This window comes from Lepidochelys kempii, chromosome 8, assembly GCF_965140265.1.
Source record: "Lepidochelys kempii isolate rLepKem1 chromosome 8, rLepKem1.hap2, whole genome shotgun sequence".
Lineage (NCBI taxonomy): Eukaryota > Metazoa > Chordata > Testudines > Cheloniidae > Lepidochelys > Lepidochelys kempii.
This window is the reverse complement of record NC_133263.1, coordinates 49,826,565-49,853,614: the sequence shown is the minus strand read 5'-3', so window position 1 is coordinate 49,853,614 and position 27,050 is coordinate 49,826,565. Positions and strand designations below refer to the sequence as shown.

Here is a 27,050-nt window from a genome sequence, read left to right as displayed (position 1 = left end):
GGCACCCTGGACTGAAATAGCATAGGGTGCTACTGAGGGAAGACGGGATTACATTGGCAGAGCTGTGAGGGCATCCAGAGTTGGAATAGCTGATGATCTGAATTTGGGTTCACTGGCAGAACTACATGGGAGAAGCTCACACAGCATTTGCCTGCACCCTGAGCCAACACCAAGCTCATCTTCAGCCGGTGTTACCTGTCCCACATGTTTATGATCACCAAAATACACCCCTCTTTCCTTAAAAACAAGCTAACCAGCCTGAAAGTAAATATGTATTTCTCACTTCTAAAGACTGAGGAGTTAAGAGTCAGTGTAAGGGACTGGGCATAGGTGCTCTGGCCTAGCTATCATGGCTGGGCTGGTGGCCATTAGTCAGGGATGGCCATGAGGCAGCATCAGCAAGCAGGGATCAAAGTAATCACTAGAGCCAAGACTGATAAGGAAGGGTCAGGGTCAGAGTCAGCCCAGTGTCAGAGACCTGAGATCAGAGGTAACTACCAGGCTGGAATCAGGTTGCAAGAGTCAGGCTGGGGCTGGAGGCCCGAGCTCAGAGATTGTTACAAGCCTGGAATCAGCAGGCCAAAGTAAGGCTCAAAGTCAGGCTGCGGTCAGAGACTGGAGATCAGAAAGCGAGGTGAGGTCTGGAGTCACAGCAGGCCAGAGATCTGTGTGGTTGCCCAGACAACTTCCTGGGGTACCCTCTAGGATAAAATAGTGAACATGGGCCAATCAGAAGTCCACAGTGTGCTATCACTCTGGATCCTTTGGGTGGTACTTCCTGCAGTGCCTAATCTCCACAGTGCCCCTTGAATGTGGCTCTGTATGGCCACCTCCTGGCGATTTGGGAATGGGTTCCACGAACCCAGATTCTAGTCTCACGGATCCTTACAGTCATGGTGCAGGGACATGAATTAAGGTGGTCCTTCTCTTTCTCCAGAGGTAAACACTGCAACACACTTGGGGTTCTCTTCCCCAAACCCGGGGGCTTTGCATTAACGATCTATAACCACATAACCCATCCATGGCAAAGTGGCTCCCTTTGCAGGCACCAGAAACATTTTATTTTAATATGTTTGCTTACCCTAACAATTCACAAGTACAAAATAACCCACATCTCTATGGTTCTGATCTCTGGTATTTTGTGTGATTCAGACCGCCTCCACAAACAGCAAAGACTAAGCCATACATTCAAATATCTGTGTGGTTGTTTCCTGAGTGTGACAAGCAGGCTGGCTTTATTTTTAACCAATACTATTTCACTGTGATCATAAATAGCCTCTGATATTGTTTTATACTGGACATACAAGAATGAAGGGTACGAGGCATCCTTTGTGACCAGTGTGGTTTCTGACACTTGTTCCCTAGAATGATCCCCTCCTAGCTCCTGAGCAGAATTTTTCAAAAACAGAAGCGGAGGCAGCCGCTGAAGAATCCTTCCCAGTTTTCACACAATGCTTGGTGCATTCTGGGATAGGGTTCTTTGGAAACCTGTCGTTAATTTCACAAAGACCTCCATCCATACGGTCCCTCCCTGTTTCAATCTGAGGGTGTCGGGTGGGCAGCGCTGGTATTCAGGAAAAAGCACCAACTATTGACCTGGGAGCCTATGCACCCACCCACCCACCGACGTATGGCAGAATTATTGACACAGGAGCCTATGCACGTGCGCATACACACCCACCCACACACGTATGGCAGAGCATCATGGAGCTCACAGAAGCACTCAGCTCAATTCCCTGCTCCACAACAGGCTTCCTATGTGACCTGGGGCAAGTCACTTACTCTCTGTGCCTCAGTTCCCCATCTGTCAATGGGGCTGCCCTCCCGCACAGGGTGTTGTGAGGATAGATAAATCCATTAAAGACTGTGAAGCACTCAGATACCACAAAAAGGAAAGGAGGACTTGTGGCACCGTAGAGACTAACACATTTATTTGAGCCTAAGCTTTCGTGAGCTACAGCTCACTTCACTGTAGCTCACAAAAGCTCATGCTCAAATAAATTTGTTAGTCTCTACGGTGCCACAAGTCCTCCTGTTCTTTTTGCGAATACAGACTAACACGGCTGCTACTCTGAAACCTGTCAGATACTACAGTAATGGGGGCCATATAAGTACCTAAGTTAGACAGATGGAAAGAGTGGAGCAGCAGTGGCTTGAACACAGGGTTGGGAGGCAGGAGAACCTTATTTCTCTTATGTTTAGAGAGTTTTTGTTTCATAAAATAGAAACAGAGAGAAGATATCTACACAGACAAAGATCCCTTATCAGGTGCGAGAGGCAGGAACTGGTACATCAAAGCGCACATAAGGAGCTATTAACTGTGAATGAAACACCATATATTCAATGAGCTGTTATTCCCATCAATTAAAATAACTATTTACTGAACTTCCGAGATTAAGAAAAAAATCAATTTTTATTACGTATGGAAGCAGAAATCTTCTCAGGTTAGTACTGTGGAAGCTTGGACAGCAGAGGGAGATCTAGGGTATTGGAATCCATTGTCCTACTCCAGTGATACTCTTGTCAGCATTCCCTGTGCTCTCCCAACCAATTCACAGTGCTACTGTTAAGGGTCTGAGCTGCAGGGGGCTATTACAACTTGGACACCAAAAACAAACTGCCTCTTGGCCTAAAAACTTCCCATACAAGGTCTCTGCTACAAGCCTATTATTTTAATCATTGGGAATAACGTAGCTGTTGTCTTGAGTAAGATTTGAAAGATATTAGCAGAGCAGGTCGAGAATTTTCTGGCACTGAAAAATACCATTTTGTTGAAATCAACATGTTTTGTGAGAATGTATCAATTTTGACAACAGTTTATTTAGGAAAACATTCAAAATGTTTTGATTTTTCATTTTTAATCTTTTTAAACAAATGTGCAGCACTGGGGGAAAGCCGACAGTTACGGTGCAGCACGTGGTTCAGACAGAGACATCCCTTAGGAGAGGATCTATTAATGTAGATTCTCTATGTCCTAGTAAGGAGAAGAGGATGGAAGATGATAGAATACAGGAAGGATCGATGAGAAACAGTCAAATGAAAAAAGGCCCCATTCAATTACATCATGCAATGGACAGAAAACTAAAAAGTGACAAGTTTTTAAAGTGCTTATATACCAATGCCAGGAGTCTAAATAATAAGATGGGTGAACTAGAGTGCCTCGTATTAAATGAGGATACTGATATAACAGGCACCACAGAAACTTGGTGGAATGAGGATAATCAATGGGACACAGTAATACCAGGGTATGAAATATATAGGAAGGACAGAACAGGTCATGCTGGTGGGGGAGTGGCACTATATGTGAAAGAAAGTGTAAAATCAAATGAAGTAAAAATCTAAAATGAACCAAACTGTACCACAGAATCTCTATGGATACTAATTTCATGCTCTAATAAAAGAATCTAGCAGTAGGGATATATTACCAACCATCTGACCAGGATGGCAATGGTGACTGTGAAATGCTCAGAAAGATTAGAGAGGCTATTAAAATAAAAAACCTCAGTTATAATGGGGAATTTCAACTATCCCCATATTGACTGGGTATACCTCAGGACGGGATGTAGAGATAAAGTTTCTTGACACCTTAAATGATTGCTTCTTGGAGCAGCTAGTCCTGGAACCCACAAGAGGAGAGGCAATTCTTGATTTAGTCCTAAGTGGAGCACAAGATCTGGTCCAAGAGGTGAATATAGCTGGAACGCTTGGTAATAGTGACCATAATTTAATTAAATTTAACATCCCTTTGGTGGGGAAAACACCACAGCAGTCCAACACTGTAGCATTTAATTTCAGAAAGGGGAACTACACAAAAATGAGGAAGTTAGTTAAACAGAAATTAAAAGGTACAGTGCAAAAAGTGAAATCCCTGCCAGCTGCATGGAAACTTTTTAAAGACACCATAATAGAGGCTCAACTTAAATGTATACCCCAAATTAAAAAACATACTAAGAGAATCAAAAAATTGCCACCACGGCTAAACCACAAAGTAAAAGAAGCAGTGAGAGGCAAAAAGGCATCCTTTAAAAAGTGGAAGTTAAATCCTAGTGAGGAAAATAGAAAGGAGCATAAACTTTGGCAAATGAAGTGTAAAAATGTCATTAGGAAGGCCAAAAAAGAATTTGAAGAACAGCTAGCCAGAAACTCAAAAAGTAATAGCAAAAAAAAATGTAAGTACATCAGAAGTAGGAATTCTGTTAAACAACCAGTGAGGCCACGGGATGATTGAGATGCTAAAGGACCACTCAAGGCCGATAAGGCCATTGTGCAGAAACTAAATGAATTATTTGCATCAGTCTTCATGGCTGAGGATGTGAGGGAGATTCCCAAACCTGAGCTATTCTTTTTAGGTGACAAATCTGAGGAACTGTCCCCGATTGGGTGTCATTAGAGGAGGTTTTGGAACAAATTGATAAACTTAACAGTAATAAGTCACCAGGACTAGATGGTATTCACCCAAGAGTTCTGAAGGAACTCAGATGTGAAATTGCAGAACTACTAACAGTAGTCTGTAACCTATCATTTAAATCAGTTTCTGTACCAAATGACTGGAGGATAGCTAATGTGACGCCAATTTTTAAAAAGGGCTCTAGAGGTGATCCCAGCAATTACAGGCCAGTAAGCCAGACTTCAGTAAGAGGCAAACTGGTGGAAACTACAGTAAAGAACAAAATTGTCAGACAAATAGATGAACATAATTTGTTGGGAAAGAGTCAACATGGTCTTTGTAAAGGGAAATCATGCCTCACCAATCTACTAGAATTCTTTGAGGGGGTCAACAAGCACGTGGACAAGGCTGATCCATTGGATATAGTGTACTTAGATTTTCAGAAAGCCTTTGACAAGGTCCCTCACCAAAGGCTCTGAAGCAAAGCAAGCTCTCATGGGATAAAAAGAAAGTCCTCTCATGGATTGGTAACTGGTCAAAAGATAGGAAACAAGAGTAGGTGTGACGGGTTGGACTCCCCCTCCCCCATTTGGGATGCCACCTGGGATAAAACTCAAAGTTCCAAGCACCCATTGAAGCAGGCAGACTGTGGTGGGACAACACCCTGTTGTCTGGAGGCTGCCCAGTTTTATGGTGAGTTGTGGTTGTCCAGTGAGATACGATGATCTCTCCCACCATCAGAGACAGCCCCTGGTGCTCAATTCTACGCCAATCGAGTAAGAGCTTAGAACCAGTGACTGCTGCCTCCCGTGTTGTGTCGACGCTTGAGGCAAAGCTGGAGTACCTCTCCAGGGTGCAAGCCTGGGCAGATAATATGGAGGCCCTGAATTGCCCATGCATCAGTTCCCCCCTTCTCTCGGCATCACCGATAAAATCCAGAGGAGAGGAAGAATCAATACATCTGGTCCCCGATCCATTACAGGAGTTGCCGGAAAGATACTAAGATGTTAGTCTGACCACCTTTGGGGCTCCACTCCGGATTTTCTGTCTGAGTTTACTCTCATAAACTTTCATTCTCCTGACTTCACCCACAACGCAGTGGGGCTTTTCTGTCAGGGGTTGCTCCCTTAGCCTTATGCCCTCCTGGGCTACCCACAAGGCAGTGAGTTTAATGAGCCGCAGGTAGTACCATCTACTGTCATTATGATAGTAGGCATAGCCTGACCTGAGTAACTCTGATAAAATATAAGGGTCCTGGTTCTCCATTGCCCTGTGCAGTCATTTATACCGGTGCAAAGGGGGTGTAAAATGCTACCAAATTAAAAGAGTATCAGGATAAATTAGATGTCATTTGTAACAGAAATTGCAACCATATGCAATATCTTTGGGAACCATATTGTATTAAGTTTATGAATGTTTTATGTAGCATTATGGACCAGGGATCTTATGCAACTCCATGGTGGAAGGGTTACCACAGCTCCTCTAAGAACTAAAAAAGTGGGGGGAGATTACTGCCATCCCTGAGATTGCAAACAGCTCCAGAGAAGTATCACCTCCTTGGGTGGTTTGCATATACTCATTTAGGGCAGTACCAAAGGAGAGGCAAGAGAAAAAGGAAGAACTTGGGATTTAAAAGGCTGAGTTTACACAGACTCAGGGCATGTCTACACTACAGAGGCTACAGCACTGTAGCTATGCTAGCATAACCCCATAGTATAGGTACAACCTATAGCGATGGCAGGGGTTTTTCCACCACTGTGGGAACATCACCTTCCCAAGCAATTGCAGTTAAGATAATGGAAATATTCTTCCATTAACCCAGCTGTGTCTACACCGGGGCTTAGGTCAGCATAGCTACTGCACTCAGGGATGTGGATTTTTCACACTCCTGAGCAAAGTAGCTATATCAACCTAAATTTTAAGTGTAGACCAAGCCTTAGGGTCTTTCTTTGGATTCAGCAAACGGACAGGAGTTGTGGTCCTAAGGCGGCCCCAACCCTCGCTGAAGGGTTGGAAGGACTTAGGGCTACCAGGGCCCTATAGGACTGATGGGCTACTTCTGTTACATTTAGTGTGCATTTAGAGTCTGTTTTGTTTTACCTTTTTTCTGTGATGCTTTTGTCTTTGAATAAATGTGCTTACTTTGGATGAGTTTTGTGGTCACTGGTAAAACAGGGTTGTTATCCTTGGAAAGAAACGAAGGAGCAGGGGCTAGACATTTGTCAGGCCTGCCTAGGATAATCACAGTAAAGAGAAGGGGTGTGCAGCCTAAAACTCCAAGTTGGAAGGGAGTGGGACATGGGGCCCTGCCCAGAGAGAAGTGAAAGCTAGAGGCCTCAGACTTCAGGGCCATTGCTGGAGTGGACCACAGAGGAGGTGGGTTAAAAGTGCAGTTACCCTTCAATCTGCAAGCTTTCAGGGTGCATATAGCTCTTGCCTCATCTAGTTCTGCTCTCTGTGCATTGCTAACAGCTCATAGTTATCCAGTTATCTTCATGATAGTTTAGCCACTGCAGAATTTCAAGTAGCTAATACCTGATTGGCAAAGTTACTTTATACACAGTGATACAAAAAGAGATCATGCAACACCAGATAAAAAAGGGATAGACATGTCTCTGTCTAACTTCCCTTCACTCCTGTCCCCCATTACCTGTCACAGCTTTCGTGTTTGCTCTCTTGCTCTGCTGGCCTCCCTTCTCAGCCCAGATATAGATGATGTACTCCATGCCTGGCATCAGATCCATTAGAGTGATGATGCTCTTCTCTTTCCCCACAGCTATCTCTCTGGTGTCCCCATCAGCTGAGGTGTAGCTCACCATGTATCTGTCTATGGGAGCCTGGACTCTGTTCCAGGAGATGGTGGCCGTGCCCTCTGTCACTCGGTCGGTCACCAAGTTAATTGGGCTGTCAATGTCTGAGTAAAAGTGTGGATTATTAGAACATTATTAACAGATTCTAAACTGTCTCCTTGAAGCTTGTTTCTTTTGGTCTCTAAACTTTATTTTCATACTCTTAGAACTTTAGTTAGGTAAAGTACAATATGTACATAGGTTTCAGTATTCATGTCTCAATGGCTAAGCATCACTCTTGCTTCTGGGGTTTTAGGACTGAAATATTGGGACAACTGAAGGTCAGAACTGAAGTTCATTGGAAGATGCCCCAGCAGTGGTATTGCAATTGATGCTGCAGGTAAAATGCAATGGCTCAACTCCCTAGGAAAGCCAGGAGTGGAATTTTTGGCTAGGGGCTCCAGCTCAAACCTGAACTGTGAAAGGACTTGGGACCGGAACAGCGAGGGTGCTGTAGGTCAGGAATGAGGCCCAACAAGAAGGGACAGAACTAAATTAGTAGGAGTCCTACAGACTGCAGTTGGGGTACACTGGCAGAGGTGTGAGGGAGAAGTGCACATAGCATTTACCCATGCTACATCTCACTTCTGCCAGTTCTGTTTCCTCTCACAGGAGAACCAGTTTCTGAGAGCTTTGAGATGCCTACAAGGGGCACACTCCTACAGCACATAGCTGTGTGGCAAAAAGTCCTATATTTTATATTGTGTGTAAAACTAGGGGGAGGACACATTCACAGCTAATCCAGTGTGAAGCCAGTCTGCTACTGTAAAAAGAAAAGGAGTACTTGTGGCACCTTAGAGACTAACCAATTTATTTGAGCATGAGCTTTCGTGAGCTACAGCTCGTGAGCTGTAGCTCACGAAAGCTCATGCTCAAATAAATTGGTTAGTCTCTAAGGTGCCACAAGTACTCCTTTTCTTTTTGCGAATACAGACTAACATGGCTGTTACTCTGAAATCTGCTACTGTAGTATCGCATTCCAGAAATTCCCCTGGTTACCTGTCACAGCTTTAGTGTTTGTCCTCTTGCTCTGCTGGCCTCCCTTCTCAGCCCAGATGTAGATGTTGTACTCTCTGCCTGGCTTCAGACCCGTCAGGGCGGTGGTGCTCTGGTCTTTCCCCACAGCTATCTCTCTGGTGTCCCCATCAGCTGAGGTATAGCTCACCATGTATCTGTCTATGGGAGCCTGGACCCTGTTCCAGGAAATGGTGGCTGTGTCCTCTGTCACTTGATTGGTGACCAGGTTAGTTGGGCTGTCAATTTCTGTGAGTAAAAACCTTGATTATTACAATGTTATTGACGGATTCTCAAATGATTCCCCTAGGGCACCATGTCTTCTAGACTCAAATCTTTCCATGCCCTTAGATATTGTGTGAGATGGAGGAAAACAGAAGGCTGCTTACTTGTCAGCCCTATCACTCACATCTCACTAGGTAAATACTGCTCTTTCTATCAGTGCTTCTGGACTCACGACTGGAGGACTCAGAACTTGGCAGAACTTTTAGGGGGCCCTAGCCTGGAGTAATAAGCTTGTTGTGAGTCAGGATTTAGATACATTGGCAGAGCTGTGCATACTCTAGGACTAAAATAGCAGGAGATGCCATAGGGGAAGATTGTGGTGCACTGGCAGAGCCCTGTGGGGGAAGTTTGCACAGAACCTATGTCAGGGGTGGGCAAACTATGTCCCGCGGGACACATCCGGCCCATCAGAACTTTTAATCTGGCCCTTGAGCTCCTGCCAGGGAGTAGGGTCGGGGGCTTTCCACATGGCTCCTGGAAGCAGCGGCATGTCCCCCCTCTGGCTCCGCTCTCTCCACATGCTGCCCCTACCCCAAGCGCCACCCTCCCTCAGCTCCCATTGCCTGGGAACCATGGCCAATGGGAGCTGCAGGGGCGGCACCTGCAGACGGGGCAGCAAGCGGAGCCACCTGGCCAGTGCCATGCCTCCACATAGGAGCTGGAGGGGGGCATGCTGCTGCTTCTGGGAGCTGCGGGGGCGGTGCCTGTGGATGGGGCAGCGCGCAGACCCACCTGGCTGCACCCTCCACATAGGAGCCAGAGGGTGGCATGCTGCTGCTTCCAAGAGCCACTTGAGGTAAGCACCACCCAGAGCCTGAACCCCTGAGACACCACCCCCCTGTGTCCCAACCCCCTGCCTCAGCCCTGATCCCCCTCCCGCCCTCCAAACCCCTCAGTCCCAGCCTGGAGCACCCTCCTGCACTCCAAACCCCTCATCCCCAGCCCCACCCTAGAGCCTGCACCCCCAATTGGAGCCCTCAACCCCCCCTGCGCCCCAGCCCCCTGCCCCCTCCTGCCCTCTGAACCCCTCGGTCCCAGCCCAGAGCACCCTCCTGCACCTCAAATCCCTTATCCCCAGCCCCACCCCAGAGCCTGCTTTCCCAGCTGGAGCCCTCACCACCCCCCTGCACCCCAACCCCCAACTTTGTGAGCATTCATGGCCCACCATACAATTTCTATACCCAGATGTGGCCCTCAGGCCAAAACGTTTTCCCACCCCACCTATGTGCATTATGGAACCAGTCAAGCACCCCATTAAAGTCAATGACATTTTGCAATTGAGTAAATGGGAGTGGGGGTAAATCCTAAATCTCAATCTTGGAATGGCCTGCAGCATGTATGTACCTATGCCATGTTTGGCCCCATGACTAATTGTTCTATAATGTACACTGTGCAATAAGCTGGAAGAAAACAGAACAAAACACAGCTAATCTTCAGGGAGCAGTTTGTGGTATGCAGTTAGCTAGTATCACATCCCAGAGATTCCCCTGGTTACCTGTCACAGCTTTAGTGTTTGCCCTTTTGCTCTTCTGGCCTCCCTTCTCAGCCCAGATGTAGATGATGTACTCCAGGCCTGGCTTCAGACCTGTCAGGGTGATGGTGCTCTGGTCTTTCCCCACGGCTCTCTCTCTGGTGTTCCCATCAGCTGAGGTGTAGCTCACCATGTATCTGTCTATGGGAGCCTGCACCTCATTCCAGGAGATGGTGGCTGTGTCCTCTGTCACTCGGTCTGTCACCAGGTTTGTTGGGCTGTCAATTTCTTTTAGAGAAGGTTTAACAGTGAAGAGCTACAGTGAGGATTCTCCCCAACACTTCATTAGGAGAGACCCATCGGTCCTTCCCCACTTTTCATGGTCCTTCCCCCTTCCACAGCTGTGAAAATGATACTGTTTCTTAGGCCAACAGCAAAGCTCCTACATGAATCAGCACACAGGAAAAAGCGCTCTTAGGGACTGGCTGCTACCCTCCATCTACCCAGAGTGCAACTATATCGTTTCTATTAAAAAAAAAACCAACACATCCCACAAGCACCAGATGTGCTAAGCCCCAGCACAGTGAGCAGCCACTAAACCACAGGGAGAGCAACCCTTACACCAGTTATCCCTCAGTGTCCTACTCTCAGGGTAGTTCCTGGAAAGGTCAAAATGGTGACCTAGGGAAGGTTTCTGAGGTTGTTTATGGCATTCTGAAGGCAAGTCATTAATTCCATGTTCAGCCAACTAAGGGGCCTTGATGATGGCTATGTTTTACTAATTGAATGACCTCCATTGTACTGATATTAATGACTAGCATCTGTGAATAGGGATCCCTACCAGCACTTGTGATTAAAAGGCTCCATTTTCACAACTAAAAGCTAGTTCAGCCTACTAGTGAGAATTACAATTTACAGGATAGATTCTTGTCTCACTAATACCAGTGTAGATCAGAAGTAACTTCAGTGAAGTCAATGGAGTTGATAAACTGGTGTGAGGTCATGATCAAGCTCCACACTTCTTCCCCTGCCATTAGTTACCTGTCTCAGCTTTCGTGTTTGCTCTCTTGCTCTGCAAGCCTTCCTTCTCAGCCCAAATGTAGATCATGTACTCCATGCCTGGCTTCAGACCCATCAGGGTGGTGGTATTCTGGTCTTTCCTTACAGCTACCTCTCTGGTGTCCCCATCAGCTGAGGTGTGGCTCACCATGTATGTGTCTATGGGAGCCTGGACCCTGTGCCATGAGATGGTGGCTGTGTCCTCTGTCACTCGGTTGGTCTCCAGGTGAGTTGGGCTGTCTATTCCTTTAAGAGAGAGTTTGAAAGTGCAGAGTTAATAGACTCCCTGAGCAATATTCCACCTGATCACAACAGTCACATTCCTTGTCATGTGTAGCATGTCTGCATTTCTTTTACTCTACAGTGATCAGCAAACTCTTTCAAGAGTTTGAAAGTATTTTCCACAACCCAATTTTATTCTGTTCCTGACAGCGGAGAGACACACCTAGCTTTATTTGGTTTACTTTCTGGTCTGGTCAGCAGGAGGGCAGATAGCTTTGAGAATACTATTAGTGAGTTAAATCCTGGTGCAAAGCCAGAGAGTAGGGCTCAGAGTGTATTACTGGTGGGTCCTACAAATATGGTGGCTTTTAAAAACTTGAAATACATTATTTGTGGACGAAATGGCAGAATTATCTTTTAAATAGCTGTTTTGAATCCAGGAGGCACTCCTTCCTAGACTGATACCATTTCAAGAGAATGGAAATTTGGGGAGAATAATAATACTCAGTCCATTTCAATTTTCAAATTACTTTACCAGCAATAACTCATCCACCCTCACAATAGCACCCCAGAGGCAAGTATTGTTATCTGTGGATGAGGACAATGAGAGAGAAGGGCTAGATGACTGCCCAAAGACACAGCAGTCAATATCAGGAGTTCCTGGTTCCCAGCTTTATACTCAGAGGAATGGACTAGTCCATTTACTATGGGCCTGACACAGGGATCCTTTAAAGAAGAAATTAGTATTCTCCATTAAAGCATCCCAGTGGCGCCTTGGCTTCTTCACGCACTATCATGAGGAAGGGAGGAGAGAGAATGACCCAGAGATGGCAGGAGAATCATCTTACAGGAAAAATGGTAGTCTTGAATATTGAATAATTCATAGATGTTCAGGTCAAAAAGGACCATTGTGATTATCTAGTCTAGTTCAACCTCCTGAACCACCCAGGCCAAGGAACTTCACTCCAGTAATTTCTGGTTGACTTACAGCATCTCCTTTAGAAAAAGATATCTAGTTTTGATGCAAAAAGTTCGAATGATGGAGAATCCCCAAGATGAATTGCTCCAATGATTAGCCTCACTTAACATTTTGCACCTTAATTCCTGTCTCCATTTGTCTAACTTCAACTTCCAGCCACTGGAACTCATTATGTGATTTGTTAATGCTTTTGGAGACCTAGTTTAAGATCACTTTAATGTGTGAGATGTCCTTTATTGGGGAACTGTACCCATTGCTGGCAATGGAGGATGGTCTTCTCCACCCCTTCTCTGGTACTAACTCTGGAGTGTTGGGAGAGGCTATGCAAACAATTCATGTACCGTGCAGCATCTGTGCAGCCAACCAACCTGGGTGGGTCTCTCCCAAAGGAGCTCTTGTTCCACAAAACCATTACACAGCTGGCACTCCAGACAGCACACTTTATGCAGCTGTGTTGCAGTTATGTTCTACAAATTCCCTTAAACTTCTATGAATTGGCTGATCTGGTCACACTGAAGAGAACGAGGGGAAAATATTAGAGGAATTAATAAGTTCATGAAAAGCCTTGGGGCTGTGCAGCACTAGAATGGTCCTACGCAAAGCAGAGAGCATTCTAGTAATAGCCACTGAAAAGGAGATGGAATCTATATATTCACAATGTTCGAAAACACAGATGACAGATGGAGCCATCACGTTCCAAAGGCAGCAGTACTTCCTGACCACACTTCCTTCCAAGGGTAACTGGAATCAGATGTCAAGAGTAAACAAGAGCACCGATCAAAAGAAAAGTCCAGCAGACTCCGGCCAGGCAGTGGCCAACAAAAGAGACCTCGGCAGTGCCAAACCCACCCAGCAATCCCATTAACAGAGAAGAAATGTGGGAGGGATGGAATGACGATTCCATTTGGGGATCTGTAGGTTTCCAGTAGTGTGGGAATCCTGGATTCCCATCTCACAGATGAGAAACAGATGCAGTCAGAGTGAGAACAAGGCAGAATTGCCCTGCTGTTCGCATGCAGCATTTAATTACTGGCTGTTGGAGGACCTGGCCAGCTATCTGTCCTCTGTACAGTGTAGTGACCAGAGCAACATCCCCCCCCCCCATATGCCTTCCTCACTCCTCTGAGAAGAGGACCCAGCCCTCTCTCCACCTTCCATGCATCCCAGTTGCTTCCCCTTGCTGCTGGTCCTACCTCCCATCTGTAACCCACACGCTCATCTGGACTGATGATGTTTTACGTAGTAAGTTACAATGCAGCGTTGCTGAGTCTCACGATATTTGGTGTTTGTCTTAAAGCCCTAGCTCCCACAGTCTGGTGATTACCTGAAAATTTCAGGTTGGGTTTTTTTGTTTTTGTTTTTTGTTTGTTTTTTAAGTTTCTAACCCTCATGATTGTGGAGAGAAGCTTGAAAACATGAATCAACTCAAAACAAGCATCACCACCTAGGGAGCTTTGATCCTCCTTGGGACTTCTGGATACGTACCAGTTCGGCCATTCACTATAGATGGTTTTCCTTCAATCTCATCCTTCACGGATATGACAATGATCTTGTACTCTGTGCCAGGCTTCAGGCCTATAAGAAAACAAAAGGAGCAGTCCCAACAATTAGGGAATAAAGTACATAAATGTTTTCTTAGAGAAATTGCATCTTCTTCTCTCTGATTTTACATTACAGCGGAGTTTGAGTTGTGGGACTGGGATTTGTACTTCTTGTTTGGAGAATATGTGGATATGATGTTTCGGTTTAGGCTCATCTCTACAGGCCATACTGGTCATAAATTGTGGGGATTTCCATTTTACCCATCCTTAGTGTTCCCAGGTCTGAAATGAGAGAGTAAATTTTATTTATATGAAAATAGAATTAAAGTTGAATGAACGTGCATTGACATTTACTAGCCATACCACATGGGGAGCTTTTCCATGTGATGTCCGGTATCACCCTTCAACCCACACACACAGAGAATATCCTCATGATGGCTACTTGTGAAGATGTGAACAAGTGCTGGACTTGGTGCAAAGAAGCAAGTAAAGCTGTAGATCCAGATTCACAGCTGGTGTAAATCACTGAATTCAATGGAGCTATGCCAGTATACACCAGCTGAGGATCTGCCCCATATGATTGGCAATATTGAAAGTAAGACTCCCAGCCAGACAAAAAGCAAATAATACCTTCTCTTTTGCTACAAGAGCAAGCTAAATAAAGTGCTCTGGTCATTCACATTCAGAATCTTTCATGATTTGAGATCAGATTGAATGGAAATGGGTCCTATCCTGGGGTTCTGCCAGTTAAATTCCAGCCCCGATCATCAGTGAACATATGTGCTGAAGGGAACTCAGTATAGTTTCAAACTAACTTGGCCAGTAGGTGCTACAGGTGGTTAACCTGGCAGACTTTCATCTATGTACTACAAGGTTCATGGATAAAGGCTCATGTGCGGGAGAGGGATGCATTGTAGGTGTCTCACAGCAGCAGCCTGGGCATGAAGTGAAAGAGTTCTGCTAACTGTCTGTGTCTGCTCCGAGCATCAGCCACACAGAAACAAAAGAGATGCTCTTCTCAGGTTATGGTTCAAGAGTCAACCTCTCTCTTGTGCCTGTCTCTCCCCATTTCTCCCTGGCTGTGACCCGTTTGGGCTCTGTCACTTACCACTTATCCAGTCACTTACCGCTGATGATGTATCTGCTCTTTGGTTCGCTGCTTTTAGGCACCACCACCTCCTTCTCCTGTCCTTGCGGTGAGCTGAACCTCAGTTTAAAATAGTCCGGCTCTGTTGGGGGGTTCTCCCACTCCACTTCCAGCGAGTCCTCCATCTCCTCTGTCACCCAGGCAGCGCTAACTGCAGATAGAGCTACAGAAGACAGAGTGGGGAGGGTGATGAGCGAGCACCACATTATCATTTCAGCAGCACCAAAGCCACCTCTTCTCCATGTGTGCACACAAGACAGGAAAGAGCCAAACTACCTCCACCAGGGGTCTCAGGCCTCAAAACCAGGTACAATTTCTCAGATGAACTGAAGGGTTGTTAACTAGACACAATGCAATTATTCTTTCAACAGGCCTGACTGTACTCACTGTAAAGCTCTATCCCAGCCATAGAGGACTCTGGCTCCTATGTCTTCTGTTACAAATAAATACATACTCCCCATAATCCAACCCTTTACTGGCTTTACCAAGGGCATTGAGATAGCACAGTGTGAAGATCTCATCACCTAAGTAAGGTCAGACTAATTCAGGTCTGGCCCAGAGATGCCTGAGGAAAACATAGCTACTGCAGGGAGTGGTGCTGACAATTCAAAACTGGCACTCTGCCGTCTGAGTCCATAATGCTACAACACCCCAGCATGATGTTAGGAAGTGCTGTGCACCTGGCATTGCCATATGTACAGATGAAGTCCTGACTACTTGTACTCTTTAAGGATCTTCATACCATGCTGTACAGCCTACGCAGTACCATAACCCTAGCCAAGTCCCACCTGGGTAATTACATTCTCCTTCTTTGAAACCCTTCTGTGTCCATTCAAATGGATGGTTCTCGGAGAGTAAGGAGCTCCAATTTCTTGGAGAGAGGATGGCACAAATTAAAAAACAAATTCCTCTACCTCCAACTGCAGAGAAGGAGCAGAGAGAAGGCTAAGATCTAAAGAGTGGAGTGAGGAAGTATATATGAGGCAAGATCGCTCAGGCAGAGATTGGTGGAGTGGAGAGAGCGGGCAGGGTTATAAGTCAATATAAGTTCTGAGGGGTCAGGTGAAAAGAGTCCATGGAGAATTCTGAAGGCCAGCAGGGCATTTGAGATTGACAGGAAGACAATGAAGGTGACCGAAGACTGGAGGGAGAGTGAGGGGGAGATGTGTCTGTGACAGTGGTAAACCAAGTGCCAGATCTGGCCAAGGTCATAAGTGTTAGTTAAGAGCTGACAAACTCATAGCTGGAAACCAGATCAGTTCATCTTACGTTCATTTTGTTAAAATAGGTTGCAGCCTTATAAGAATGTATTGAGTGTTTAGACTCTACAAAAAGCTTGTAAATTGCTGCATGCATTAATCATACTTGTAATATGCATCCGATGAAGTGAGCTGTAGCTCACGAAAGCTTATGCTCAAATAAATTGGTTAGTCTCTAAGATGCCACAAGTACTCCTTTTCTTTTTGCGAATACAGACTAACACGGCTGCTACTCTGAAACTTGTAATATCAGTATTCCATGCTATCAGGAAATACGTCTGTTTCACTTTATAACTTTGAAAATGTTTGCTCTGAACTTGTGAACCCAGGCACAGAAATCCTCAAGATTAAACCGGCCATTAATGAATATCACAATTCAAAGGATTGGTAAATGGCCCTATCACACCTTGGAAATGCCATGTGCAAGGGAGCTCGTCTCATGGACTATAAGGCGAAATGTAAAATATAAAACAGGGTCACAAGAAAATTGTTCCTTCTTTTCTGTTTGAACTTTCACAGGGCCAAAGACACTAAACTAAGGCAGAGATCCCCAGGGGTTACCCCTGGGTCTACCCTGAAAGACACATTGATTTGACAGATTACTACATCTCTGTCATCTTTAGGAACCATAGATAGTAACTCATTTGCGTGTATGTTTGCTTACTTTAACCTGTAAATAATTCTCTCATTTCTTTTTCCTAGTTAATAAAACTGGAGATAATTTATTACAGGATTAGCTACAGGCATTGTCTTTGACGTGAGATCTAAGATGCAAATTGATCTGAGATAAGAGACTGGTCTCTTGGGACTGGGAGCAAACTGAACATTCTGTGATTTTTGGTGTAAGTGACCATTTATCACCAAATCCGGATTTCCTGGGTGGCAAAATAGACTGGACAGTCTAAGGGGACTGTCTGTGACTCCTTTGTAAGACTGTTATAGTGATCCAGGAGTTCACGTTTGTTACTAGGTCAGTAAAATCTAATTATAGAACATACCACCAATTTGGGATGTCTGCCCTGAGGTAGGCACTCACAGTCGTGAGCCACTCCAGACAGCGTGACAGTGAAACATTCCTGCTTCCTGAAGTCAGAGAGTAAACTGGCCCTAGCATTGTGAACTCCCTTGAATTCAGAAGCAGAGAACAATGGCTGGGATTTTAGGGGGGAAGGGAAATGTTGGCATCTTTAAATGGGAGAAGAAAGGCTTAGAGAATGGGCCTTTCCAAAAGCTCAGACAGGAAGTCATGTGAAGTGCCATACACGCCCAAAGCCTAGCAGTTTGCTCCCCCTATAGTTTGAACCTGACTTTGAAGACCAGCGAATCCTTTGTTGGAGGAAAGGGACTTTCTAGTGCTCCCACCTGTCCTTGCTTGTAGGTGTTCTGGGTTACTGGAAATCCCCTTCTTCACATAACGAAGTGTGATCTGATACTTTGTGCTAGGATGAAGGCCCGGGATCTCATAGCTGAGCTGTCCTTTGGGCACTCTGACTTGTACTGCGGAGGCCTCATGCCCTATCGGATAATAGCTGAGGAGGTAATAATCCACATCGAGCACCTGATCCCAGCTGAAGGTCAAAGAATCTTCTGTGGTCGACAGCAGCTGCACATTCTGAGGAGCAATGACTACAGGAAAAAAAGGAGAAGAAATTATAAGACTGATATCTCATCTTGGGGCATGGTCCAAAGTCCACTGAAGTCCATGAGAGTTTTTCCATTGACTTCAATGGGGTTTGGATCAGGCCCATATTTTGCATTGGTACAATGAATGAACAGCTGGTGAACAGGACTACAAAGACAGCGCTGGAGGATGAAGTCCTCTGCTTATCCACAAAGAGGTATAGTTGCAGTGGACAATGGGAATTGAGAACACTCAACGTTGCAATAAATGGGATATACTTAGCGCCATGGACATGTCAAGCATCAAAAGAATGCCAAGATACAACTTCCTTAACACTGTCAGTGTCACCCATGGTACCAAGTGTGCCTAGGTGCCACAAGTACCTAGTACAAGTGCCTAGGTACCTAGGTGCCACAAGTTCTCCTTTTCTTTTTGCGAATACAGACTAACACAGCTGCTACTCTGAAACCTGTCAAGGAAAGAGGCTCCTCCTTGCTTGGCTGGATGAGTGCAGTTACCATTATATCATTCTTGTTCTGTGGCATTAAATAATTCTGCACTGACGTTACAAGATCCAGAATAAGTGCAGGACCCTCTAATTGCCTAGTCAAAGAGGCTTGTCAGACATATAGACCCAGGAAGATCAAGACTGTCCTGGAGATCTGGGGGCAGGAACAGAACTCTAGGAAGGGCAGCACATCTCAATGTTCTACACTGGAGATAGCTGGTAGCAGGTTATCCTCTAAAGCCAGTGCTCTGGTTTTGTAATTCGTGGCCTATATTTTCATTGGCACCCAAAGCAGTAACTCTGTAATAGTACTGCAAAGTTCAACTACAGCTGGGGAATGACTTCATCACAGAATTTGAGTGGCAGCAAAAATGGGCCTTAACGCTTCTCACAACATTCGGTCCTGAACCTCAGAAAGACTACCGAGCTATCGCAGCAGCTATACAACAGAACTCTCCTCACTCTACAATTGCTCAGACACTTACAAATGCCGAAACTGCAGTTCTGAAGGTAAGCCAGGCACTTTCAATGCACTGACTTTCACTGCTACTGCTGGAAGGAGGCCAAACACAGGGATGAGTTACAGCTGTCAGTCACACAGTGAAAGACAGTCACAGGCAGCTACTGCAGGAACTAACTGCATACTGGAAAAGTGATTTCAAGGTTGTAGAGATGTAAGCAGTGTCAGGATGAGCTCCACCCTGACATCTGGTGGTGAGGTGTGGCAAGTTGTGGAAAAGAACTTCAGGGGCCGATCTCATTTGCATAGGCACACCCACCACGCCTAGAATGAGACCATAGCTGCCCAAATGGTCACTTTGGCTGCTGTGGGATCCCCAGTGTCTCTGTTATTGGGGCAGGAAGAATAAATTGTTATTACCCTGATTATGGGAACTGTGCTTGGAACTGTACGTGGCCTTTTGTTACGATGGAGGGATTCACCATCATCTAAGTAGCACTCACTAGGCAAGGGTCATGGGTTCCAAAACTGTGTGAATGGAGAGAGGCTGGGGACAAGTATTAACACTTGGTGGCATGGGCCCCTTGGTGAGGGCCTTACATGCTGATTGCACTTCCTCCTCTCTCCACTGTGGAATATCAGAGCTAATTTTGATTTCATTAGAAGTCTAGTTATAGGCTGCTGAGCTCACTGTGGGCTGACAGTGCACCAGCACTGGGGCTCCCCTACTATAAGCTGAATTCACCTAAGCGCTGAAATCACTGAGTGTTGTGTTAAGTAGTGGGGGAGCCTGAAGATATATTGTGGAGCAGTTTGCGGGACGGCTGGTGAAGCAGTTCAACACAGAGCAGTGTGTGGATGGCAGGAGCTGCTTGTGGGCCGTGGAGCTGAGCGAAGGAGTTCGTGGGGCGGCTGGCGGAGCGGAGCGCAGCTGAGCGAAGGAGTTCGTGGGGCGGCTGGCGGAGCGGAGTGCAGCTGCGCGAAGGAGTTTTGTGGGGCGGCTGGCGGAGCGGAGCGGAGCACCGCTATGGAGCTATGGGGCGGTCAGCTTCAGATCACGTAAGGTGCCTCTTACCCCCGTCCCATTTCCACCCAGGTTGGGAGGTAAAGCTCCACCGATAAACTTTCGAACTCTGGGGCTGCCCTGACCAGGGACAGAGACTTTTGGGGCATTGGACTTTTGGGGTTGCTGGACTCAAGAACCAAAGGGAAAAGGGCCTGCCCCAATTTGCCTGGGGTGGGGTTGTTTTTGCTCATGGGTTGTGTTATGAATCCGGTTGGTGGTGTTTCCCCAACATAATGCCACATTGTTTCTCTCTGTTATTAAAAGACTTTTGCTACACTCAGACTATGTGCTTGCGAGAGGGGAAGTATTGCCTCTTGGAGGCGCCCAGTCGGGGTGGTATATATTTGTCCCAGGTCACTGGGTGGGGGCTCGAGCCGGTTTGCATTGTGTTATTGGAATGGAACCCCTAGATATTGAACCCGGCCCTTGTTGCTGCCAACTCTGACGGGCAGAAGGGTTACAGAGAGAAGTTCAGATGCGAGGGAGCATGAAAGAGGAAGTCCACGTATGAGAGAGAAAGAACAAGTGCACCAGACTACACGTATATATATAAATATATAAATGAGTATGTCAGAATGCATGTATGTGTAATATGCATGAAAGAAATAAAAATCCAGAATCTCTAGTTTGGTTGTTTCATGGAGTCAATATTTTTGGGCCTCCTGCTCCCCTTGCATCAATAACAATTCTCTATCCATTGGGCACAGACCCTGTGCCTTCAGTTTCTGCAGAAATCCTGCTCAATATTTGATGAACCTCCAATCAAAGAGAACGTTCTCAGAAACAGTTTGAGTTTGAGTTCTATCACATCTTGAGCTGAGTAAATCCCACACTTGCTCTTTGACAGTCAGTTTACACGATAAGGACACCCGATCCCACTAAATTTACAGAAAGTGATAAGTGATAGCAAATAATGGTGACAGATGCTCAACAGGCTCCAGCCTTAATTAACTCAAGTTTTGCACAGTATATTTTTATACCTTTCTGAAGGATTCAAAAAACTAACCATTCTCATGCTTTTCAGATAGTAAATTTATATAGACTCTTCTTTATAACTGTACATTCTATTTTACACAGTAGATATTAAGGGGATACTATCAGTTCCTTTCCAAGGAACGAGGAAGAAACCATCAGTTCAGATAAAATAAGGCTGGGATAAACTTTTCAGAAGAGCTTATGCTACTGAGGAGCCTAAGTTCCACTTTTAAGAATGACTTAGGCACTAAGTCAATTCAATAAGACTTAGGCTCCTAAGTCACTTAGGCACTTTTGACAATTTTACCCCAAACCTTTTTGAACCTTTCCCAAAACTTGAATCAAACACCCAATGATTTTTCTACTATCAAAAAAGCTGGATTAACTTTTTAATATATGTAGGGCTTTTTATTTTTACATTTCACGTCTTGGAACTCCCTGATTTTGTCCAGGAGTAAAAGCAGAAATACCTCCAGGGTATTTATTGGTGCTATTCCATATCACAGCAAAAAACCAGGAAATAGTGAACATCTGCTCAGATTTCCATAACACATAAGCTCAGATAAGCAACAGCTGAACTTTCAGCGACCGAACTGAACTTCGGAATCTGCTGCGGTTGGCCCATCACAAAACAAGATTGTCTCAGTTCCTATTCCTATGCTGGGAAACAAGTGTTACAGTTTATTCCAAAAGATTAGCGTGCTGGTTTTAAGGGTTTATTTTATTGTACTAAACCAACCTTTAGATCTTCACTGTTAAAGTTACTTTATTGTTAGTTTAAGATGCGTTACAGTCAGTCTGGTCTACATTGACCAAGCAAAAATTTGTTAAACACAGTTTAGACTAACCAGACTTGTGGTTCCCAATCATATGATCTTCTTGCCTCTCTCTCCCCGCCAAGTAGCTTATTGCTAACTGCCATAAATACTGCTTGCTGCATCTAATACAGTATTTTCCTGGCTTCTTCCCACTATCTTCTTAAGCTCACATTGGCACCAAAAAAAAAAAAAAAAGGTGTTACTTGATACACTTCTTATAGTGCCGTAATAATGTGTACAACTAGTTGATTCAATTGCTTATTATTTGGGGTTCAGGCCCTCTGGGGTATCTGGACCCTGATTGTCACACTATGGAAGTCAGTTTACATCTTCAGGAATGAAGAAGTCACGTGCACTAATTTCAGGGATTATTTGGGCCTTTGAAATAATTCAGGGATAAGGAGATAGTTTTCTTTCCTTCTGCAAAATCATCAGAACTCGCAGAAAGCTGGTGATATACTGGTCATTAATATCATTGTGTGATGTATGTATGGGTTGTGCACAAAGAATTACATGTGTGTGCTGGAAATATGTTCTTAAAATGTGTTTCAGAAGCAATGCATAAATCCAGCCTGCCCTAGACAAAGAAATGTGGATTTTCCTGGCTGACTGGCTTGATTACTGGCAGAGGAGCCATCACTTAAGGAATAAAGAACAGAAACCTCGGTGTCTGTAAAAAATGGATGCTCCTGGCTTGAAGGGCAGGAGCTGCTGGTAACTCAGAAGTGAGAAACCTATTTAGGCAAAGACTATAACTTGCTAGAATTAAGTTTAGTCACTAGAAAGCATGTATGGTTTGGTTTGTAACCAGACCTGTCTCTTTTTCTCTTGCTTAGTATCACTTAAACCTCTGTCCTTTTTATTAGTAAACTTATCCTTATTTTATTACAAAACCATCTCAGTGCTGCTATATTGAATTAAGTGTGAGTCCTCAATTAAACAGGCTGATGTGTGCTTTGTCTCTTTGGAGGCAGCAAACTTAATAATTTCTGTGAGTGCTCAGTGAGAGGGACTGGACACTGCAGAGATGTCTCTGGGGAATTCAGGAAATGAGGTTCACTGATTGTTACCTGCAAGGCAAGGTTAAGATTAGCAGAGTGTCAGGGAGTTTGCTGGTGAAACAGACAGGCAGGCATGGCAGGTAGCTGATACACAGTCTAAGTTCCAGCAAAGCTCTCTCTTACTGAGGCAGAGAGGTAACACAGTGGTTTACGGCTGTGCGTGCCCTGAGGAGAGCACCACAGTAGTGAAGAAAACTAAAGAAAGTTTGATCCCTGCAGAAAACAGATATTGACAAATCCAGTGTACACCCTAGCCCTTCTGATGGGAATAACATCTTACCCATTTGGTCAAAAGATACATTGCTTCAGCAATCATGAAGCCACTAAACATGATGGTAGTGTAATTTGTCCTACTGGGAAAGGCTCTCTCTTGAAACTAATTGTGCTTTTTTCCCAGCAATCTCTCCTCACTTCATCCACAGCTCTAGCCAAAGTCCATCCTTAGAGGTGCGTACACAGTTCCCATTGCCTTTAGTTGAAGCTATGTAACGCAAGGGCAGAATATGGCCCTTCATTGCCTTGGAACATACATGGGATTTGGGTTTACTTGGGGTAAAATAACCCCAAACACACAGGACAGATCTTGTTCTGTATGTAAGTGCAGTTTGGATGGAGCAGGCACTATCTGCACCCTTTAAAGTGAAGGGCCCAGCACAGAAAAACAAAGTTGTCTATTAGCCAATTGCATGGAATAGTGACCCAGGTGGCTGCAATATCAACAAACTGTCACTATTTCTTCTTCCTGGCTTTTCAGTTCTACATCATCAGCGGCATGTTTTGATGAGGTGTTGACACAGAGGTCACCTGCCATCTCATCCAGAAACAATACAAATTCTGAGATCAGCTAGAGCCATTCACCCAGGCAGATGTGACAAACCAAAGCCCTTCTGGGGCCTGATCAATAAATTGCAGTCATTTGTCCAGGGAAATGGCATGATGAAAACAAAGGTGAACAAGTGCTACATTTTGGACACTTAGAAACCACTGAAAATCCTCCTTCTTTCCTCCTCTTTGGTAACAAACAAACTTGCACTGTATGGCTCTAGACTGTTCTCAATGGTAGCAGATGACAGAACGAGGAGTAATGGTCTCAAGTTGCAGTGGGGGAGGTTTAGATTGGATATTAGGAAAAACTTTTTCACTAAGAGGGTGGTGAAACACTGGAATGCGTTACCTAGGGAGGTGGTAGAATCTCCTTCCTTAGAGGTTTTTAAGGTCAGGCTTGACAAAGCCCTGGCTGGGATGATTTAACTGGGAATTGGTCCTGCTTCGAGCAGGGGGTTGGACTAGATGACCTTCAGGGGTCCCTTCCAACCCTGATATTCTATGAAAGGATTCTTTGTATAAACAATACTAATTGCTGAGGGAAGTATGAGGACGGATGGGGTTTGGGTGACTAGATGCCAAGAGTCCATCTTGTGTTCTCATTACTATTATAAATCTTTCTCCATTAGCCAGTTGCTTCTCAGGAAATAGATTAAAGCCCTATGGCCTAAGCAAGCGGGAAACCAGGAACATGTTTCTAAATTCACTGCTGGGTTGAAAGCTCACATATCTGCCTGTTAGGAATCCTGGCCCCATTGGAGAGTCTCAGCTTCTCATACTTTAAAACCCCCTCCACTTTCCACCATTCCTATTGCTTCTGCTCCAACACAATGATTTTCAAGCAAAGGCAATAACTTGATAGAAAAATTTGGTTTTAATCAGGTGCCACGTTTATTTAAGGTATCTCAAAGTGCTCTATAGAGTGATGAGGTGATGTTCAAAAAGAGCACAAGTCAGTATCTGAGGTTTAATATCTAGTTCCCTCCATAGCTCCTTATGGATCATAAATGAATTGTAAAAATTAATGAGTGCAAATAATTCTGCACTTTAGGGAGTAGATACGTTCTAGTTGCTCAGATATGCCAGTAATAATGACAACAAATTATTAAATGTGTCTTGTTGTGTGCAAAGAGATGTAAACATCAGTGAAACTGTACCACCGCAGCAGTCGGTAGTAATCCTGCAGGATCCAGAAGTCTCTTTCTCAGAACATGAAAGCCAGTTTATGACATTGGAAGAGGAGAGCTTGGCGGATGCTGCAGAAATATAAACTGTTTCACACAGGATTTAGGAAAAGTATTTTTCCTTTTTGTGACCTTGCTGATCTAGTCGTAAGTTACAATACAAAATGAATTGTATAATGTGTATTAATTTTATAACTTGTCCACCCTACTACTGGAGCAACAGCAGCAACAACAGCACGGGGAGGAAGAAGCCAGGTTGCACTCAGACCCTTCTCTTTGGGAGGCAGGGCCAGAACCCCCTTGGGAGACCAGAGACAATTCTGGCTGCCACCCTCACAGACCTGGCTGCCCCTCTGACAGCATGCACTCCTTGCTCATTTCTGTGGACAGAACAGAATGATCATAGACAGAGAGGCAAACAGAAAACCTGGAAAGAAAGACTGGGGGTTGACTCGGGTGAGGTGTTGGTTAAGAGCTTTGGTATAGGGGGAGAATTTTGTCTCTAGCACTTTTTCTAAACAAGGTGAACCAATGAGCAAATGTAGGTTTTGAGGAGCAAGTTCAGAGCTTTAATGATGATTCAGAGCACAGGGGATCTTGATTTATAAGGTACTTCACTTACAATAATCTGCCTGTACTCAATTCACCTGCCTCAGAAGGTTGAAGGGCTGAGTTGACATGGCTGGGATATGAACTTGCAGTTATAGGGATTTAAAAGACATTTCAAACTGGATGACTAGACCATTGAGCCATTTTTATGGGCATTAAGGCTTTTCAAGGATGGGAAGTAGTAATGGTAGCAAGCCCTCAGACTGGCAGCTGGGGTTGAGTTGGTTGTCCAGAACAGGATCCACTCACTATTTGACTAGGGCTCCTAGGGCACTTTTTATGCTAAAAGACCTTGAATGAGACTGAGGCTGAGATTTCAGAGGAGACCTATTGGAATGAGGTGCCCAACTCCTCCTGAAAGTCAATAGGATTGGGGCACATAACTCCCTTAGGCCCCTTTGAAAATCTCAGACTATAGATTCAACTTAATAGATACATGTGGAGAAACAACAGCAACATAAAACCTTCCCTAGTAGACACCCTCCAGCAAAGGCAGACCAGCACAAGGAAGGGGATTATGATCACGGTTTTCAGCTTTGTCATTCTGTGTAAAAGCAGACAAATGCAGGCTAAGGTTAATGACCCAAAGAGCAAGGCCATGCACTGAGTCTTAAGTACAGCTACACAAGGGCTTCAGCAGAAATCCTGCAGCAAGTAGCCTCACTGATAGTGTCTTTAAACTAAGGAGGTTCTGCTTCTGGCCCAGTCCAGTTGGAATCTCTGGAGAGAGAGCAGGGTCAGCTCACTCAGGTCTAATCAGTCAGCCCCCACTGCCTTGTGCAGATACAGGACAAGAAATAGCTTCTCAAAGGGGAGGTTCCAACAGCAGCAGTGGGAGCAAACAACCTAGCTAGATTTAAGATGGAGCTTGATCAGTTTATGAACAAGATTATATGATGACATTGCCTGAGACAGCAGGAGACTGGACTTTATGACCTACAAGGTGCCTTCTAATCCTAAATTCCCAACTGCCTCAGCCCAGAGTAGATTATTGAAGGTTTTCATGTACCATTGGTCACAGCTTGTACTGAATCCTCTGGCTTACTTACAACAACTGCAGACTGCAGCAGGCAGGCAGACCTGGCTGACCCCCTTGCCTTTATTCCCAGGACCGATCTATGGGCTTGGTTAGCATCCCTCTTTGGCTATAGGCCTCCATATCCAGCCTTTGGCTATGGGGTGGGGATAGCATCCTCTCCAGCTAATGGATGTTGGGTGGGGTTAGCTGCAGAAGGAACCAAACATATGCCACAGTGGGCAGGAAGGAAGGGGGATATAGGGGACACTCTGGGATAAAAGACAGAGAGAAGGAATAAAAGGAAGGTGATTCTTACCCTGGGAGCAGTCAAGCCCAATGAAACCATCGTGGCAGTAGCACTCGCCGCTGTCACAGAAACCGTTGCCGCTGCAGTCATTGGGGCATCTCTTCTCGCTGCAGTCATCTCGAATGAACTCCTCATAGCATTGGCACACACCATTGTTGCAGATCCCATTGCCACTGCAGTTCATAGGGCACAGCCGCTGACTGCAGTCTTCACCAACGTAGGGTTTGCTGCAGATGCATTTGCCATCAACACAGCGTCCATTGCCATTGCAATTGTTGGGGCAGCTGGGGCGGGAGCAATCGCTGCCCTCCCAGCCTTCATCACAGTCACATCCACAGATCTCTTGGATGAAAGTTCCATGGCCACTGCAATTCGAGACACCTGT

General features: G+C 45.1%; 1 protein-coding gene across 1 annotated transcript in view; it reads right to left on the bottom strand.

The window, feature by feature from the left end:
* The window catches only part of TNN (tenascin N), a 36,376-nt gene that overhangs the window by 7,890 nt on the left and 1,436 nt on the right, over positions 1-27,050 (bottom strand). Inside the window, exons 2-9 of the mRNA XM_073358209.1 lie at positions 26,675-27,046; positions 17,576-17,839; positions 14,935-15,117; positions 13,752-13,841; positions 11,048-11,311; positions 10,031-10,294; positions 8,236-8,499; positions 7,038-7,301 (exon numbers count right to left, since the gene is read on the bottom strand). Coding sequence (XP_073214310.1) covers positions 7,038-7,301; positions 8,236-8,499; positions 10,031-10,294; positions 11,048-11,311; positions 13,752-13,841; positions 14,935-15,117; positions 17,576-17,839; positions 26,675-27,046 — 1,965 coding nt within the window. The remainder of the gene's footprint in view (positions 1-7,037; positions 7,302-8,235; positions 8,500-10,030; positions 10,295-11,047; positions 11,312-13,751; positions 13,842-14,934; positions 15,118-17,575; positions 17,840-26,674; positions 27,047-27,050) is intronic.